Here is a 21146-nt window from a genome sequence, read left to right as displayed (position 1 = left end):
AGTTCAATTGCATTTTCTAGTTTTAAAGAGAAAACAAATAGTTTTGCACAGATGTCCTTCCTCAGCTTTACTTTGACCTTTTTGTCAGTAAATTCCCATACATGTCTTAACTAGATTTTACTAGATTATGTGGTACACAAGATCAAAAGGGGTTTTATTTAAAGCTTAAACTTAAAAGTTTTTGACAAAAATCAAGTAATTCCGTTTAGGAAAATGGAATTATGAACATGCTATTTGGGTTTTAAATTACAGTCTTTGCTCATGTTATTTTCTCTAAATATTTGAGTTTTCTGAAATTTTTTTTAAACGAAAGTATGCAAAATGTAGTTACATTTCCTTGAAAATGTTTTTGTATCAAGTTGGATTCTTTTTTTTCGGCTGTGCCATAGGGCTTAGGGGATCTTAGTTCCCCTACAGGGATTGAACCGGGGCTATGACAGTGAAAGGATGGAGTTCTAACCACTGGACCACCAGAGAACTCACTAGGTATTTTTTTTTTAGATAAATTGATGCTTGCAATTTTTCAAAACACAGTATGACAAAATCACACACAGTATAAGATATAAAATACATATAAAGTAATGACATATTTCATTTTCCTAGTCTGATAAATATTAGGGAGAGAAGTCTTTCCCAAAGGGGTATGATCACTTTTCTATATTTTCAGAATTTTTGTACTGTGCATATGTAGCTTTTTTTAAATTTTTTGACGTGGACCATTTTTAAAGTCCTTATTGAATTTGTTATAATATTACTTCTGTTTACATTTTAGTTTTTAGGCTGTGAGGCATGTGGGATCTTAGCTCCCTGATCAGGGGTCAAACCTGCATCCCCTGCATTGGTAGGCGAAGTCCTAACCACTAGATCATCAGAAATTACTTTTTAATCAGAAACAGCAATAAAGCTTTAAAAAACTAATATTTAAAAGTAGCTTATTTACAAAGGTTTAAACTGATTTTCCAAAGAGGCTACTGTAAAGTATAATGATAGTTTTAAAAAAACTTCATAAGCTATTATTTTATATTTACTGACCTTCTTGGATGAAGAACAAAATCCTTAAATGTATATGGTCTCTCCATTCTTGGATTTTCTGTCTAGAATAAAACAGTGGGTTTTCAAGATATATCTACAACAACAAAAATTTATACTTTTAAAGAATATTCATCAACTATGACCTAAGGTATGATTGAAGTTAGAAGTCAGAAAAAAGTAGATTCAGCTTATTAAATAGTTACAATTGGTGATTTGACAGCACTTTCACTTTCCTGCATCATAGAAATTGCTCCTGGCAGCACAAGTCAGTATAAAACTATCTGAGCAGGTGTTTGTGAAGCCAAGAGGATGGTAAAAGCAGAAAAACACTAGAGAATAGTTAGTGTGTTTGTGCCCCAAAAGAATATGGATTATGTATTCAATAAAACGTTGGCGTGGTTAGACCACAGAGGCAATTCTAGGAGAACAAAAAAGCAAGCAGCTTGGAAAATAAGACTGGATTAAATTCATTATTAAAAGTTTGCAATGTCTAAAGACTGTAGAGAGACAATAAACATCTGAAAAGATTGATCAAGAATTAGTACTTCTCTTTCTTACCAAGTTCAACAGCTCTTTGTTTTCATGATTCTTTACTTCTCTGCTGCATTTGACATTGTTAAACTACTCATTCCATCTAGAAACTCTTATATTCTCATGACATCATTTCACTTGGTTCTTTTTTGTATTCTCTTGGTCTGTCTTCTCTTTCTCCTCTGACAGAACCAAACTGATGAATTTTCAGTGTTTGGCCTTCAACGCTTTCATCCCTCTCATTTGGCCAGCCCATCCTTCTTAGCGATTCTGCAGTTACCTCAGCAGTAATAACTCTCAATCCTTCCAGACCCTTTTCCCTACACAATTTATTTTTATACCTCTTCAGTTGTCTGCTTTAAGTTTCATTTTTCTTGTTTTCTACTGATATTTAATATGGCCAAAAATAAACTTACCATATCTTTAAAAAAAAAAAAGCTTTCTTCCTACTCTTTTTGCTTGAGATACCATCCTTATCTCCCAAGTTCAACATGTATTATCTTTACTTTCTGCTTTTTTTGTTTTTTTCAACTGGAGCTCCTGGCCCAATAATATCATGTAATGAAATATCTCCTGAATCTGTTTTCTTCTGATGCTATATGCTTGGTCCAGATTCAGTTTCATGCCCATGTTGTTGTAATTGATCTTAGTTTCTTTCTGTGAAACTAAGCTTTCCCCAGTCTAGTTTTTCAGTAAAATGTTTTCAAACTGGTCTTCCTCAAACAATGCTTTCATGATGTCAACCAACTTCAGGGGCTCTCTATTCTCTATTTCTTTCTTTTTTTTAAAATTCAGGCTCTTGTCATACCTTCTAAGTTCACTTAGGCCTTTTTTAAAAAAATTTAAATTTTTATTTTATATTGGAATATATCCAATTAACAATGTTGTGATACTTAAAGGTGCACAGCAAAGTGACCCAGCCATACATATAGTGTTTCCAATCTCCCCCAAATTCCCCTCCCATCTCTATTTCTTACTGGGGTTCATATAAGGGAATCTTAAAATTAAAATGGAAAATTGAGATGTTTTCAGAAAATAAGAGGCTCAAGAATTAATAGCAGTATACACTTTACAAATCAAATATTTACATTTACTATATTGTGTATCTGTTAAGTATTTATTAAAATAAAAAGAATAAACATAAAAAGTAAAATGATGGACATCTATACCAACCGGTAATGGATAAAGAGGAACATCCACTTGACCTAGGAAATCATCTCTTGTCTACAAAAGAAAAAAGAAAAAATAACATTAGTAATATGCTTGATCTTTCTGGAAAACTTCGATAGCTACTGCCATTATTCATAAAAATATATAGAAGTTTTTTGTGTTCCTTTGTTTAACCCTATGAAATATCTACGAAAATATCAATGGAAAATAAAAAGTGATATGGTACAACTTCTGGTAATGGCAGAATTGACTATATTACACTGAGCGTTCTGAAGATAATAACTATATACTCTGAAAATATATTAAACAACTATTTGAAAGCAACACAGAATGACCAAAAGCAAGCAGAAACTAGAAAGGAGTTAGTCCTTGAAAGAATGAACTGTACTAGGTAGGATTCCTGTTTGTATGGCTTTTCATCTGGCAGTACTCCACAATTCATCTGAATGACTTCAAAGAGAAATCTGAAATCTTACTCATTTGAGGAGTCTGAAAACTTACTTAAAAGTCAACAGTCTGACTGGAAAGTGAGGGGGACAACTCCCAAAAGGAAGAAGCCATAAGTCTCTCCAGATCTAGGTATAAACTCTACCCAAATTCCTAAAGGCTGAAAGGACTCAGCATAGATTTCACAGTTGATGTTTTCCTAGGGAAGCTAGCATTTAGAATTCAGTTACCAACCTGCTACAACAAAAATCAACACTTTTCGGGGAAAGATGATCAAACTCAATGTCTTCATCATGTGCCACTTACACAGTCCAATATACAATAAAAGTCACTAAGCATACTAAGAAATAGAAAAATAGGACTCAGAAGCAAAAGGTAATTAATAGAAATGGACAACAAGATAAGCCAGATCTTGGAACTGGCAGAAAGGGAAATTAAAGTAACTATTACAGAGATGTTCAAGGACATAAAATGGAAAATAAGGTCATAATAAACAAATATATGGGGAATCTATAAAAGAAATGAAAAATATAAAATGAAATGGAATTATAAAACTGAGTTAAATGTATAGTTTGAAATACATATATAGCTAAAAAATAGAATATAGGAATTGAAGATCAGTGGATCAGCTTAACATATGATTGAAAATGACTACAGAAAAGTTCTGTGAACCTGAAGACACATCAATAGAATTTATATAATATAAAAAAAGAAGACTTGTGGTAAAATACCAAGCAGTGTAATATATATGGCAGTGAAGTTCCAGAAAGGAGAAGAGGGGGAGGAAAAGAGAAGAGAAAAAGAGAGAGACAGAAAAAGAAGATAAGGCAGAAAAATATTTTCAGAATAAAGTCGCCAGCTTGTTAACATCTCACATAAGCCTAGCACAATGATCAAAACTAGGCAAACTCTTTTTAGAGGAAATATTAACACTTCTGTTTATTCAATCTTTTATTCTTAAGCTTTTTTAATTGTTAAAAAAAAACCTATATATATAACAGACTGTAAATATCTGTCACCCATAATCTTAATCAATTTAAAGTAAGTTTATGAGAGGCACTGGTGGTAAAGAACTAGTCTGGCAATGCAGGAGACATAAGAAATGCAGATTCGATCCCTGGGCCGGGAAGATCTCTTGGAGGAGCTCATGGCAACCCACTCAGTACTTTTCCTGGAGAATCCCCTTGGACAGAGGAGATGGGTCAGGCTACAGTCCATAGGGTCGCAAAGAGTCAGACACAACTGAAGTGACTTAGCACACACGCAGGCTTATGAAAACCTTGACCCTCTGATCCTAGTTTCCCCACTTCCAATCCTAGTTCCCCATGCGAACTAGGATTAACCGTTAAGTAACTTCTCTGAGACTTTCTTGCATGTATCCATCCACATACTTAATTTTTTAAAAATTGAGGAATAATTGACATGCAACATTATATGAATTTCAGATGTACAACATAATGATTCAAGATTTGTATATACTGCAAAATAATCACCATTACAAAATTAGTTAACGTTGGTCACCAAGCATAGTTACAGACTTTTTTTTCTTATGATGAGAACTTGTAAGATTTACTCTCAGCAACTTTAAAATATCCGATACAGTATTATCAGCTATAGTTACCATGCTGTACATTAACTCCTCATGACTTATATATTTTAAAACTGTGGGTCTGTATCTTTTGACTGCCTTCAACGATTTACCCCACTCCTCATCCTCTGCCTCTGACAACCACCAATCTGTTCTGCATAAGCTTGGTTTTTGTTTATTTTGTTTTTAGATTCCACATAAAGGTGAGAGCATACATTATTTGTCTTTCTCTGAGTTATTTCACTTTGCATAATATCCTCGAGGTCCATCCATGGTGTTGCAAATGGCAAGATTTAATTCTGTTTTTATGGCTGAATAATATTCCATGCTGTGTGTGTGTGTGTGTGTGTGTGTATTTTTGAATATGAGAGTGCATGTATGTTTTCAAGTTAGTATTTTTTTATTCTTTGGATAAATACCCCAGAATGGAATGGCTAGATCATATGGCAGTTCTAGTTTCAATTTTTTTAGAAATCTCCATACTGTTTTTCATAGTGGCTGTACCAATTTACATTCCTACCAACAGTGCATAAGGGTTCCTTATCTCTGCATCTTTGGCAGCACTTGTTACTGTCTTTTTAAAAATAGGCATTATGACATGTGTGAGATTATATATCACATTATACTTTTGATTTGCATTTTCCTTATCAGTCATAATGAACACCTTTTCAGGTGTCTGTTGGCCATCTGTATGTCTTCTTTGGAAAAACATCTATTTATATCCTTTGTCCATTTTTAAATTGGACTGTTTGCTTTTTGCTATTGAGTTGCATAAAAAAAAAAACCAGGAATAACATTAACTAATCTACAGATCTTACTCAAATTTCACAAACTATGTTACTAATCTTGGTCCAGGGTTCAATCTAGGATCATACATTACATTTAATTGCCATGTCTTCTTAGTTTCTTAATATGGAAAGTACTTCAGTCTTTTTGTTTTTCATAACCTTGACATTTTAAAAGAGTACTGGCTAATTATAGGATATCCCTCAATTTGGGTTTGTGTATTGTTTCTTCATGGCTGAATTTAGGTTATGCATTTTTTGGTAAGAATACTATAAAAATGCTGTTGGTGCACTTCTCAATGCATCATATCAACAGGCAAAACCCTGAATCTTACACATTATGGACAGTTAAAGATGATTAAATATTTGAGGAAAGTTTATTACAAGAAAAAAAGAGAGACCTCATCTAAAAAACAAGCAGCAAGAAGGGAGTCAAAAGAATAAGAATTAAGTCAGACTACAGGAGAAATACTTGAGAAAAACTAATTAATGTTCTTGGAGATAAGAGACAAACATCTAGCAAACAGGATACAAAGTTATAAAAAAAAGAAGCAATTAAAAAACAAGAAAGAATGCTTGGGAATTAAACATTATCTGAAATTAAACGTTTAAGATGGAGTTAAAGAAATTTCTCAGAAAGCAGAACTAAAACACCAAAGAAAAAGCCTGCAGAATTCCCCAAGTAAGGAAATTACAGGACAAATTCTAAAAGTCAACTTCTAAGTAGCAGGCATTCCAGAAAGAAAAAAATACAGGGAAGGAATAATCAAAGAGGCATTTTAAGAAATTTTCCTTAAACTCAAGAAAATGAATTTTGACAGTGGAAGGCCTCACTGAATATTAAGAAAAATGCTTGAAGAAAAGACCCACAGCAAGGCACGTCACTGTGACATTTCAAAGCACCAGAGATAAAGAAATTCCAAGAGCTTTGAGAAATACAAAACAGATCATACTCCAAACTGAAAGACAAGAAATAATGCTTTCAAAACTCTGAGAGAGAAAAAAAAAATGTATCCTGCATAGAATTCTATACCCAGCCAAAATATCTTTTCCAATAATGGAAGCAAAATAAAGACATTGGTGTTCTAAGGTAATGGAAGATATATTTTGCCAAAATGAGAGAGTATAACATGGTAAGGAAAGATGCAGGGGACTCAAGACAGGAGAGAAGAAAAAAGAATCTCTAACTGGGCTTTGTGAGAATTAAATTATTTCATATACACAAAGTACTTTGCATAATACAAAGTATGTAGTAAGAATTCAATATATGTTAGCCATTATATTTGAAATGCTAGATATTATAATGAAACCCCTGCTCCCTTTACCATGGACCCATCTTCGGACATTTCAAATAGATACATACCATTAAAGGAGCATGACTGGAGAGGGAAGCCTAGCAAATTAGCTTAGTTTAGGGGCATATTCCTATTCTTGAACATGAATTGATGATAATTCTTGAAATGGACAAGTTGCCTTTAATGATACCCTCAAGGTTATGCCGTGGTATATTTCTTTTTTTGTTTTTATGGCAAGCAGGTGTTATATCCCATAAATGTGATCTTTAAGAAGCTATGAATAACAAAGTAAAACACAACAAAATACACTTAAATCTCAATCAGGATAACTGAGGGATAAAATATTTTGGTTAACTGAATTATCTAATTAACTTAGGTTTAGGCTTAACCAGGTAAAGAAACAAAACATTTTTGGTGGATTTAGTCTTACTGAATAGCCTTGTCCACAGTAAACTGAATTCAGTGAGCATCTATCTGTTTGATGATTCATGATCTTTTAGCACTTCAAAAACACTGATGTGGTCACTTATCACTAGAGTAACACACAACAGAGAACAGGGTTTCGTAACTTGGGCACTATTGACAATATAAGCCAGATAAACTTTTTGTTGCTGTGGGGTCTGTTTCATGCGCTGAAGGATGTTTAGCAGCATCCTAGGTCTCTACCAGTTAGATGCCAGTAGCACTCCTACATCAGTTGTGATGACCAAAAATATCTCCTGGCATTGCCAAATGTCCTTTGGGTAGCAAAACTGTCCCTGGTTGAGAACCACTGCTATAAAACAGAATGTCTCAACCACTGAGCAAAAGACACCCCACTTTAAAAAATAATGGCTTTACTGAGATATAATTCACATCCTATACAATTCAACCACTTAAAGTTTGCAATCAATTTTAGAACATTTTCATCACCCCCAAAAGAAAATCCATATATATCAGCAGGCACTCCCCATTTCCCTCCTCTTTCTTTAGCCCCAGGCAACCACCAATCTACTTTATGTCTCTATGGCTTTACCTATTCTGGACATTTCACATAAATGAAGTCCTATATATGAGGTTCTTTATGACTGGCTTCTTTCACTTACAAAAAATGTTTTCCAGGTTCATTCATGTTGTAGCAAGTATCAGCACTTAATTTCTATTTTATTGCTAAATATTACATTATATGGATATATCATATTGTTTATCTGTTGATTAAATTTGGACTGTTTCCATTTTTTGGCAATTATAAATCAGACTGCTATGAATATTCTAGTACAAGTTTTAGCATTGACACATGATCTCATTTTTCTTGGGTATATTCTTAGGAGTAGAGTTCCTGAGTAATATGGTAACTCTTTAATCTTGTGAGGGACTGCCAGACTTTCCAAAGTGGTTGCACCTTTTACATTCCCATCAGTACTGTAGGAGGGCTTTAATTTCTCTATATCCTTGCCAATACTTATTATTATCTATCTTTTTGATACGGCCCTCCTAGTAGGTGTGAAGTGATACCTCATTAAGGTTTGTCTGCATTTCCTTGATGATCAATGATGCTGAGCACATTTTCATGTGTTTACTGTGCTCCTTAGTTCTTGAAACCTCTTTCTTATTATAAATATTTCCTAGAGATTCAGTCTCCATTACAGAGGTAGTACCTAATCACTGTGGGGCAGAAAGAAAACATCTTATCCCATATTCCTTTTTTCATTGATTGCACTATGTGAATAAGAGCATAGAGCAAAAAATTCCACATCCTGGAACGTTCCCTATCTCAAGTATTTCTGATATATAAAAATGCATTTTAGAAAGTTCTTGCAACAAATCTTCCTTCTTTAAGAGAAGTGATCTAAAATGAGCTTCTTGACATCTACTTAAAATGAAATGATCCCAAAGAACCATATTTCTAACACTGGAATAATGAACACATTTTCCAAACTAAAAATCAATCTGCATGGTCTGAGGCGATGGAGAATACAAAACTGGGAACTATCCTGGAAAGTTTGGGACATATGGTTACCATAAATATAGGACAATTAGAGGTTCTTTTTCCATTTACAAAGAAAAAGCAATAGTTTAAAATTCATTCCTATGAAGGCAAGTCAGTCTGTGATGTTCATTAATGTTTCCCTAGCCAACCAATTGTTCCAAACTGAATATTCAAGCATTTCTTTGTAAGAATTATTTCCTATATTGAACTGCATACAGTTCACTTCATAAAGCAAATCTGCATTTGGTAAAACAGAAACCATTTAAGAATGCCTGAAAATCTGACAAAGAATTTAGAACAGCAGGTGATTTTAAACAACCATCCTAGGGTACGGTTTAGTCAGCAAACAACACTTTTTCCAATATCTAAAGATACACATTTTAATCTCTTAAAACAATTTTTGTAATATTAAAAGATAAAAATACAAATTGCTATTTTTGCAAAACTTCAATTAGAACTATATACATGGCTCTAAGTTTATCAATACAAAAACATATTAACTTTGATAAACCTACACAGTGGCTGAATGCTCTGCTTTACAAGAACCCAACGTTATAAAAAAAGAGTCAGAATTTTAAAAACAGGTATGTTAAAGTGTCATAGCTTTGAAGAATACTTGGCTTTAAAAAGTGTTTCTACTAAATCTGAGTTACAGATAACTTCCCAGAGTAAATCTACTGTACAGAGCAAAATATTAAAGGAAGAATCACTTCCTTATAACCAGAGCCAAGCAACAGAGCCAAAGTTTCCTGCTGTAATATCCAACTTTTCATTTCAATCATACATTTTAATCACTAAAAATGAAGTTTACACCTGGTCATTAAATATAACATAGCTTCAATTTTCAGACTTAGCTATCAGCAAGTCTATTATCAGCAATTTATAATCAAGATGATTTTTCAAGTTCATTTTAAAACAACACACACACACACAGGGTACAAAATTAAAAGAAAAAAATTCCTAGCCTCCATCCATCTAACTCTACACTCTGTCCACCCAGAGAAAACAGCTGTTATTTTTTGTGTTTGGTGTGTCTGAGACCATTCAGAGTGATGTCTGATACACTCTTATGTATCTTGCTGTTTTGCTCTTCAATATCTCTAACGCCCTTGTCCAATCTTGGTCCACAAAGAGATATTTTACCTATTTGATGGGGATATAGTATATGTCAATGTATGGAATACTGAAATTTATTTAGTTAGTTCAGATATTTAGGTTGTTTCTGTCTTTTGCCCAGGGCTTCCAAGGTGGCACAGTGGTAAAGAATCCACCTGCCATTGCAAGAGATATCAGAGATGTGGGTTTGATCCCTGGGTCGGGAAGATCCCCTGATGGGGAAGATCTCCTGGAATAGGAAATGGCAATCCATTCTAGGATTCTTGCCTGGAAAATTCCATGGACAGAGGAGCCTGGTGGAGTCCCAAAGAGTTGGACACACCTGAGCATACACACACAAGCAATGCTTCAACAAATAAAGTTATATTTATAATTTTTCTATATACCCAAGATAATTTTTATTTTGTGTAATAATAAATACTACACTAAACTAATCTGAACTAATTTGAAATGGAAGCAGATCTCAATGACTGACTAGATGTTACAGAAGGAAGTAGTGTCCTGAGTAAGCTGAAAAGCACATGTAAGTTTTCAAAGATAAGATCAAGATAAAAGATTTAAGATAGTTTGCATTTAAATGAACATCTTGCTCAATAACTACTGTCTTCACACAGCAGCTTTCAAATTCTCTATGTGCAAATGTCATGATTCTTCTGCAGAGATCACTAATAGTCTGAAAAAAATTAACTGGGGCAGGCAGTGAAAAAGAAACAAATTCCTATCTATAAAATGCTCCAGCCATGACTGATTATATTATTTAAATTAAGTCAACAGATCAAGAATTATTTCAGAGATCATAAAAGAGAAGAGTAGAATTTAAAACTCTGAACCTGAGACACTAAAAGTGAAATTATCTAAAAACCTCTTTGTATAAGGTAAAATTTAAACTCTCATTCTACTATTTATCTTAAGAGGATAAATGTTTTCTTGATTTGAACACATGAAAAGTCAATATTTTGACATAGAGGAAATTAACACATGTGAATCTCTGAGAAAAATAAGCAGAACTTTTATGAATGGACTCATTTACAGTATTTTTTTAAAAAAACAAGAAACCATATATTTCCTGCTTTCAAAATTTTATAAAACTATTATTTTTAATGAATATCCTTACTCTCAAAATTCATACTACATGAATGTGTACCACATCCTAAATATTATAATTAAACAAGGATTATGAAAATTATGCTAAATTCAGCTTAACTATTTTCTAACACATACAAATCTTAGTAAATAAAACTGCTGTCTCCTTCACTTTTTACAGTTTCTACCTTCCCTCTTACATACTGACTCACTCTATATTATGATCTGCTTATTTTACACATCTTTCTGGAAGTTCAAGATTTATTGATTTAATCGTTTTTAGTATGTTGAGGGGAAAATGGTGTTAGCTAAACAAACAGTATAATCTGATCTATGCTATAAAATCACAGTGCTGTGGAGACTGGATGTCTTTGCTTAAAGCAAACACTCACCACACCAAACTCGTGACTTGCTCTGGCTAGCCAGCCTGTCTGGCAGATTTAACTGTAAGACACAAACTGTACTTGTTCTTTGATAATAGCTTCACACTGCTTGAAAATTTCAGTACTTGCATCCTACAGCCTTTAGCAACTCTCACATTTTAAAAGGGATTTTAACCTAATAGATGGGGGGAGTCCAGGGAAGCTACAGCCTAAATCAGTTTCACTTTGAATTTTCCTCCTCTGAATTTAAGTTTCTTTGGAGGACTCTAGAATCATCACAGACTTGTGAAAGCTGAAGATTTGCCTTGACCTGTTCCTTTATCTTTACATCCTTTGAAATGCAGTTTGTAATTTACTGTGAGGCTTTTCAAACAAAAACCATTTAAAAAATATAGCATTGTATAGCTCACAGAACTCTACTTGGTGCTCTGTGGTCACCTAAATGGAAAGAAAATTTTAAAAAAAAGGAGGATATGTGCATATGTATAGCTGATTCACTTTTCTATGCAGCAGAAATGAATACGTTGAAGAGCAACTATATAAAAAAAATTAATTACAAAATAAAAATTAAATAAACAACATTTGGTATAGAAGAGAAGGAATCTCAGTTCAGTTCATTTCAGTCACTCAGTCGTGTCCGACTCTTTGCGACCCCATGAATCGCAGCACACCAGGCCTCCCTGTCCATCACCAACTCCCAGAGTTTACCCAAACCCATGTCCATCGAGTCAGTGATGCCATCCAACCATCTCATCCTCTGTCGTCCCTTTCTCCTCCTGCCCTCAATCCTTCCCAGCATTAGGATCTAAAGCAGGAGTAAACAGTTATCAGGTTGTACTACATATCAAGCATAAACAGGATTTTATAATAATTTTAAAAATTAAATTTTAACATATTTAACCTACTTTTATAAGCAATTTACATTGTATGTATGTCCCTAAACCAGAGAACCACAGAAGGAGTGAAGAAGGTTTTGCATTTATTACAACATCCCCCCCTCCAAAACAGATGAAGGGCTCATCAATTTTTCCCAATTGTTTTGAATTTGCATTTCTAAACAAAGGAAAATAATAAGAGGACAAAATATATAAAGTTATAACCCAATAAGGAAATACCCACAGCTAGACAACTCATAAAAGGGGTAAGGATCTTCCTTTCAGAGAGAAAAATATTCATTCTTGATTAAAAATAGACACAGAGATTCATTCTTCTGAGCTTCAATAAATTATGATACTACTTCTTTTCTTTCTAGGAATGTCTGCCAAGCTACCAGGGAAAGAAAAAAGGCAAACATTTGAGCAGATGGAAGCTAATATTCTCTAGAGAACTGTACCTGTAGTCTAAATGAGAAACTAGCAAATGGCTGTCAATGTTGAGAAAGACATATTGACTATAAATCTAAGAAACCAAAAAGCTGTGTAAAATCTCAGATATTTAATTTAAAAATGAGTTAAGTGCAGGAAGATGAACTAACATCAACCCTTTAAAATGGATCAATGAAGCTGTGACAGTTGAGAAAGCAGCAACCTAACTGAGACTTTCCAAAGCTTCAGGTTGAGTTAGTCCATTCAAGATGTTTTCAAAGCTCAGCATGTCAGAATCACCTGGAGGGCTTTTTAAAGACAGATCACTGCCACCTCCCTCTTAAGTGATACTCAGACAGCTAATCCAGTAGTCACACCTAGAGAACCACATCTCTATTCAATTCAACTTCTGGAGAAAACCAGGACAAGTGAACAGTGATTGATGACAGCTGAAGATGAATGAGCTGGGCATCTAAATTTATCTGTTTTTATCCTGGCTACATCCAAATGGACTTGGTAATTTTAAGATAACACACAATGTAAATAGCACTTGGAGATAACACAGAAGAGAAACCCTCTAAAAGAAGCACAAGGAGTCAGGGATCTATATAGCTGCATTTTTTTTTCGGCTTAAAACGTACAAATAAAAACATATTTTCTAATGATGGCAATGCTCTTTTCAAAATCTTTGAAGGCTTGCTATCATAGAAATATCATTTCCCAAGGGTGTTCTGAGGAATAAAGGATCTGCTGGATACCAAAAGACTTCAGAGGAGGTCACATGATTGGGGAACATTTGGTTAAACAAAGTTCTAAAGTTTATTTCCTGTAGGACTTAGGAACTTTACTAGTATACATTGCGACATTCCAAGAATGTGGAATAACATGTGGCATTATACAAATGTATTAGTCAATGGGATGGGTTTTACAAAGGTGTCTTACAAACTGGTGAGGAACATTTTAAAATGTTAAAATATTTAAAAATTAAAATTAAATGTTTAAAAATAAAATATTTAAATATTAAAAAAACAAAACAAAACATTCAGCGCCATCCCTGTGCTGACGTTGGCCACAAGCACTCATCTGGATAGAGATTCCAGACGGACTTAGGTCTTCTATTTTTGTTTTTCTAATCTACCTTACAGTCTTACCTATTAATATAAGACTCCCAATTGAGTTTTCATGCTTGTGCTGAACAAATCCAGTATTTTGCACTCTCAAACTCCCTTCAACTTCCTGAAAATTTATTTCTCCCTCTGCTTATATAAATCCAATCTCCTGAAATGCAAATCAAAACTACAATGAAGTACCACCTCACACCAGTCAGAATGGCTGCCATCAAGAAAATCTACAAACAATAAATGCTGGAAAGAGTGCGGAGAAAAGGGAACCCTCTAGTACTGTTGGTAGGAATATAAACTGATATAGTTACTATGGAGAACAGTATGGAGTTTCCTTCAAAAACTACAAATAGAACTATCATATGACCCAGGAATCTCACTACAAGTTATATTCCCTGAGAAAACCAACCATAATTCAAAAAGACACATGTACCCCAATGTTCACTGCAGCACTATTTACAATAGCTAGGTCATGGAAGCAACCTAAATGTCCATCAACAGATGAACGGAGAAAGAAGATGAGGTATCTACATAGAAAGGACTATTGCTGCTACTGCTGCTAAGTCGCGTCAGTCGTGTCCGACTCTGTGCAACCCCATAGACGGCGGCCCACCAGGCTCCCCCGTCCCTGGGATTCTCCAGCAAGAACACTGGAGTGGGTTGCCATTTCCTTCTCCAATGCATGAAAGTGAAAAGTGAAAGTGAAGTCGCTCAGTCATGTCCGACTTTTAGCGACTCCATGGACTGCAACCTACCAGGCTCCTCCATCCATGGGATTTTCAAGGCAAGAGTACTGGAGTGGGGTGCCATTGCCTTCTCCAGAAAGGACTATTACTTAGTCATAAAAAGGAACAAATTTGAGTCTAATTTGAGTCTAATGAAGTGGATGAACCAAGAGCCTGTTTTACAAACTGAAGTAAGTCAGAAAGAGAAAAACAAATATCATATACTAACACATATATGTGGAATCTAGAAAAATGGTACTGATGAACCTATTGGTAGGGAAGCAAGAGAGTAACAGACATAGAGAACAGACTTGTGGACACAACAGGGAAAGAAGAGGGTGAGATAAATACAGAGAGCAGCATTGAAACATAAATTCGGTTCAGTTCAGTTCAGTCGCTCAGTTGTGTCCGACTCTTTGTGATCCCACGAGTCACAGCACGTCAGGCCTCCCTGTCCATCACCAACTCCCAGAGTTTACCCAAACTCATGTCCATCGAGTCGGTAATGCCATCCAGCCATCTCATCCTCTGTCGTCCCCTTCTCCTCCTGCCCCCAACCCTTCCCAGCATCAGAGTATTTTCCAATGAGTCAGCTCTTCACATCAGGTGGCCAAAGTATTGGAGTTTCAGCTTCAACATCAGTCCTTCCAATGAACACCCAGGACTGATCTCCCTGAGGATGGACCGGTTGGATCTCCTTGCAGTCCAAGGAACTCTCAAGAGTCTTCTCCAACACCACAGTTCAAAAGCATCAATTCTTCAGTGCTCAGCTTTCTTCACAGTCCAACTCTCACATCCATACATGACTCCTGGAAAAACCATAGCCTTGACTAGAGGGACCTTTGTTGGCAAAGTTATGTCTCTGCTTTTTAATATGCTATCTAGGTTGGTCATAACCTTCCTTCCAAGGAGTAAGCGTCTTTTAATTTCATGGTTGCAATCACCATCTGCAGTGATTTTGGAGCCCCCAAAAATAAAGTCTGACACTGTTTCCACTGTTTCCCCATCTATTTCCCATGAAGTGATGGGACCAGATGCCATGATCTTCGTTTTCTGAATGTTGAGCTTTAAGCCAACATTTTCACTCTCCTCTTTCACTTTCATCAAGAGGCTCTTTCGTTCTTGTTCCCTTTCTGCCATAAGGGTGGTGTCATCTGCATATCTGAGGTTATTGATATTTCTCCCAGCAATCTTGATTCCAGCTTGTGTTTCTTCCAGCCCAGTGTTTCTCATGATGTACTCTGCATATAAGTTAAATAAGCGGGTGACAATATACAGCCTTGACGTGCTCCTTTTCCTATTTGGAACCAGTCTGTTGTTCCATGTCCAGTTCTAACTGTTGCTTCCTGACCTGCATATAGGTTTCTCAAGAGACAGGTCAGATGGTCTGGTATTCCCATCTCTTTCAGAATTTTCCACAGTTTATTGTGATCCACACAGTCAAAGGCTTTGGCATAGTCAATAAAGCAGAAATAGATGTTTTTCTGGAACTCTCTTGCTTTTTTGATGATCCAGCGGATGTTGGCAATTTGATCTCTGGTTTCTCTGCCTTTTCTAAAACCAGCTTGAACATCTGGAAGTTCACAATTCACACATTGCTGAAGCCTGGCTTGGAAAATTTTGAGCATTACTTTACTAGAGTGTGAGATGAGTGCAATTGTGTAGTAGTTTGAAACATAAATTACCTTATGTAAAACAGATAACCAGTAGGAATTTGCTGTATGACACAGGGAGAACAAACTCTATGACCACCTAGAGGGGTGGGATGTGGTGGGAGATGGGAAGGAGTTTCAAGAGGGAGGGAACATATGTATACCTATGGCTGATTCATGCTGATGTATGGCAGAAACCAACACAACACTGTAAAGCAAGTACTCTCCAGTTAAAAATAAACTTAAAAAAATTTAAAACAGTAAAAAAATAAAGAAAGAAAGAACTATCATTAAAAATATGGTACAGATGAACCTATTTGCAGGGCAGGAATAGAGATGTACATGTAGAGAAGGGACATGTGGACACAGTAGGGGAAGGGGAGGGTGGGATGAAGTGGGAGATTAGGATTGGCGTATAGATACTACCATGTGTAAAAGAGATATAACCTGCTATACAGTATGGGGAGCTCAGCTTGGTGCTCTCTGATGATCTAGATGGGTGCGACTGAGTGAGGAGGGAAGTACAAGAGGGAGGGGATGTATGTATACGTATAGCTGATTCACTTCGTTGTACAGAAGAAACTAACACAACACTGTGAAGCAATTATACTCCAATTAAAAAAAAATCCTATCTCCTTATGCTGCTGCTGCTGCTGCTAAGTCGCTTCAGTCGTGTCCAACTCTGTGCGACCCCATAGACGGCAGCCCACCAGGCTCCCCCATCCCTGGGATTCTCCAGGCAAGAATACTGGAGTGGGTTGCCATTTCCTTCTCCAGTGCGTGAAAGGGAAAAGTGGAAGTGAAGTTGCTCAGTCGTGTCTGACTTCTAGAGACCCCATGGACTCTAGCCTACCAGGCTTCTCTGTCCTTGGGATTTTCCAGGCAAGGGTACTGGAGTGGGGTGCCATTGCCTTCTCCGATCTCCTTATGAGGCCCTGTTTAATGCCATTTAAAAATTTATTTTATTTTATGTTATAGTTGATTAACAGTGTTGTGCTAGTTTCAGGCATAGCAGAGTGATTCAGTTATATGTATACATGTATCTATTCTTTTTCAAATTCTTTTCCCATTTTAGGTTATTACAGATTTTGAGCAGAGTTCCCTGTGCTATACAGTGTGTGTGTGAGTGTGTGTGAAGTCGCTCAGTCGTGTCTGACTCTTTGCGACCCCATGGACTGTACAGTAGGTCCTTGTTTATTATCTATTTTAATTATGATAGTGTGTACATATCAATCCCCACATTTTTCTTTATGAGATTAAATTGCTCATTTCCTTCTCTGTAATTCTACTCTCTTGTTGTTTAGTCTCTAAGTCGTGAATGACTCTGCAATACCATGAACTGTAGCCTGTCAGCCTCCTCTGTTTATGGGATTTTCCAGGAAAGAATACTGGAGTACGTTGCCATTTCCTTCTCCAGGGGATCTTCCCAACCCAGGGATCGAACCTGCATCTCTTGTATCGGCAGGCAGATTATTTACCACTAAGCCAGCAGGGAAGCCCAATTCTACTCTACTTGGTATCTTTTAACATCCGTATTAGAGTTCTCTTCCACTGTAACTAGATCAAATTCTATGAGGTCAACAAATGTTAGTGACTGACTTCTATAGTCAGGCTCCATACTAAGTGTGGAAAATGTTCTTGATTTCATGGAAGTACAGTCCTACATGTTGACACACATAATTAAAACGTGTAAAAACTGTAGGAAGGAAAAGTACAGAATTCCATGGAGTATATGAGAAAGAGATTAAGGAAAACTTTTATTCTTTGTTATATCCCAATGTACCTTGCTTTTATAGGTATTTAATACTTAGAGATAAATTATAAATTATTAGCATTAAAAGTTGAAATGGGCCAGACTTACTAGAAAATTATATCATTTTTACGTCAATTAATTCTTCCTTTGTAAAAAACTAACTATTTAGATCCGAAGAAGTACTCTATGATGTGGAGAGAACTTACCAAGAAGAAAAGAGTAATAGTTCTAGCATTATGAATCTAAATCAGCAATGTGACAGGAAATACACTGATATCAAAATAAGATAGTATCAGATTTCCTTTGCCTGTTCAGGAAATAGACTCAATTCCTGTTTGCCCATTTCAAGAGGGTGAACAGTGTTGGAGCAGTAATCAAAAGGGTTAAATGACTATTCCACTTTCAGCAATGGACTATCTTCTTCAACCTGGACTTCAATTTAACGTTATCAGTGTGATAACTTGTGATAACTTCAATTAAAGTTATCAGTGTGATAACTTGGTAATGCCTGGCCTCTAGTCTGGTTTATTGATTCCCTGCCCGAGTTTCTCATTGCTTTGACTATGGCTTATGTTCTTGGATCATTTTCTGCCCCAGGGATTGAATTATATTTTCTTCCAGTTGTGAGAGGTTGTCTTCCTCACGAAGACGTGATGCAAAATTTTCCCTACACTTGGCCTCAGCCTTCTCAAACTGTTCTGACCATTTTTCCCCTCTACTGGCTGGAAGCTACGCTCCCATCCTTGGCCTATGGAATATATCTCTTGGAATCTGCATAGTTGGTAAAGTTTGTCAGACAGTGTATTAGGCTTGAGTCTCTATTACTCAAGTCCCACAAAAGTAGAATCGATCTCCAATATCCTCAAATTGAAATATATCCATGAAAGGTGAAATTCACAACTTTCATAGATTTGAAGTGAAGTGAAGTGAAGTCGCTCAGTCATGTCCGACTCTTTGCGATCCCATGAACTGTAGCCTGTCAGGCTCCTCTGTCCATGGGATTTTCCAGGCAAGAATACTGGAGTGGGTTACCATTTCCTTCTCCAGGGGATCTTCCCAACCCAGGGACCGAATCCGGGTCTCCTGCATTGCAGGGAGACTCCTTACTGGCTGAGCCACGAGGGAAGTTTAGATTCAGATAAAACTACCCCACTTAATAGTTTAAATATAATCTAAGAATGTTTAAACAATGTTTAAAAAGAAGGTTAAAAATAATTCCTAAATTTTGCCATATGGTACTGGGCCTACAATGCCATACACACGGCTAAGAAGTTATTTAGCTCATTGTTAGGTTAACTGCTCCAGATTCTGATTTAATCATCTTTAAAGGTAACCGAATCTGAAATTTACAAGTCCCTTAACTTTGTATTAAATACTTTTCTTCAGTGTATTAAACAACAGCTAGTACTTAGTGAGTCTGGAGAACACGGCTGGCTGACAATTCAGAATATATCAAAATTTTCAGTTTGTAGACTACTTGAATGAAGTGATCCTCCTGCAAACTCCCTTGATCATGAGCAAACAGCCTTGAAGCTACAATCATTTCAACTCTTCTACAGTTCAAACCATTGTATACATATATTTATATGTTATTTGACTGCCATGCTAAGATAGGCCTATCAAAAGTTGGGAGGATGTCTTCTATTTTGTGTTTCACAACAGAAGACATTTAAAAAGCAAAATCTGCTTTTTGATTTTGATCTGCTGTTTCAACCGCATTTTCCCTAATCATCAGCAAATAGTATTAAAATAATATTAAGCACAAAAAATGCACAGTGGCTGGCAAATATTTTCAAAGGTTGATTGTCAGAAAAATGAACACATTTGGACAAAACCTGAAGGGACTGGCCAAAAATAGCTCTCAACAACAAGAAAATAATTAATTATCAAATGATTCACCCAAAGATTTTTCCTCTTCTTCTTTTTTTAGTAAATCTTGGTAAAACAGTATTTATACAGTGGTAGGATGAAATGTTTCTCTAATATTCACTTTTTGAAATAAACAATTCTTTCTAAGTTTTCATAATTTAGAAGTAGAAACTGATTATTTTTATAATTTGATTACCTATTTATCTGATCAAGTTTACTTTAGCTGATCTATAAACAGATTTTAAAGTTTCTCTGAGAGCTAAAAGCTCATGTAATGTTTACTGAAGAAAATAATATATCAGTGAAAATGGAGGTGGTGGGAAGAAGATGTGGGTTAGTTACTGTTGTTTTAGAAAATAAGAACTCAGTGGATTTCTTTAAAACCAAATTTTTCTTCTTGAACAGCAAGGCAAGTACTAGTAGAGAAAAATAAGGCCATTGGGATGTGGTTTAACTCCTTCACCCCTATCAGCTACCTAGCACTGTAGCTTTAGGCGCCTTCCTCAGTACACTGGAGCACTGTCAAAGTTACAGAGGTGTCAATGGCCTTGTAGCTCAAAATGTAATATTCTAGAGGAACTTTGTCCATTAGAACTTTATGCAATAAGGGAAATATTCTGTACCTATGCTATCTAATGCAGGAGCCACTAATCACATGTGGGCACTGGTGTGTCTAGTGCAAATGAGGTTAAGAATTTTAAATTTTATTTCATTTAAACTAATTTAAATCTCACTAGCCATATGGAGTTACTGTACTGAACAGTGACGTTCTAGAAGAATTTTCAGTAAAGCAGTACTTTCTGGTTTCATGACTGACTTTAGTTCTTTATCTGGGACTCATTAATATTCCCTGAGTTGACTGATTCCTCCACTATACTGTATTTGGAATCAGGACTCCTTTCTTTTTATTATTATTAGGTTAGCTTATCATACCTGAGGAAAGGCTGAGTTAAGCTTTTTAAGAATGCTCCTAAGAAGTCACCCTAAGAAAAGAAGGAGAAACTGCATCCCAGTAGAATGTAGCAGTACCCCAAAGTGATGATGCCTAAAAATATAGCAGCAATGATGACAGCACTAGTATTCAGAAATGGAAACCATCTCTTGGGAACTCTAGCCATATTGAAGAGTACTTTATGGCTGCCTTGCATCTTTTGTGGGCAGAAGAGAACTCATAAGTCATTTAAACTTGGATTGCAACTGCTATTTTGTCTGCACTGGTATCCTGTGTCTGATGAGGCTTGGGAAAAGTCAGATTATATATTTTGAATAAACAGAGCTGACTGGTTTCCATCAATACATTATAACAGTTTTATCACCTGTCTG

At 35.7% G+C, this 21146-nt stretch overlaps 1 protein-coding gene across 7 annotated transcripts in view; it reads right to left on the bottom strand.

Moving 5' to 3' along the window:
* NEDD4 (NEDD4 E3 ubiquitin protein ligase) overlaps positions 1-21146 on the bottom strand; it is a 141129-nt gene that overhangs the window by 49290 nt on the left and 70693 nt on the right. For 5 of the 7 annotated variants that reach the window (XM_081510235.1, XM_081510234.1, XM_081510230.1 and 2 more), the window contains 2 exons: positions 2737-2787; positions 1033-1094 (listed from right to left, as the gene is read on the bottom strand). The exons of 1 other annotated variant lie outside the window; for it this stretch is intronic. In XM_081510235.1, the coding sequence (XP_081366361.1) occupies positions 1033-1094; positions 2737-2787 (113 nt within the window). The remainder of the gene's footprint in view (positions 1-1032; positions 1095-2736; positions 2788-21146) is intronic. One more of the 7 variants, XM_081510232.1, reaches the window with a different exon arrangement.

This window comes from Giraffa tippelskirchi, chromosome 7 (assembly GCF_054371585.1).
Source record: "Giraffa tippelskirchi isolate mGirTip1 chromosome 7, T2T-mGirTip1v1.2.pri, whole genome shotgun sequence".
NCBI lineage: Eukaryota > Metazoa > Chordata > Mammalia > Artiodactyla > Giraffidae > Giraffa > Giraffa tippelskirchi.
The sequence above is the reverse complement of the archived record's forward strand: the minus strand, read 5'-3'. Positions and strand labels throughout refer to the sequence as shown.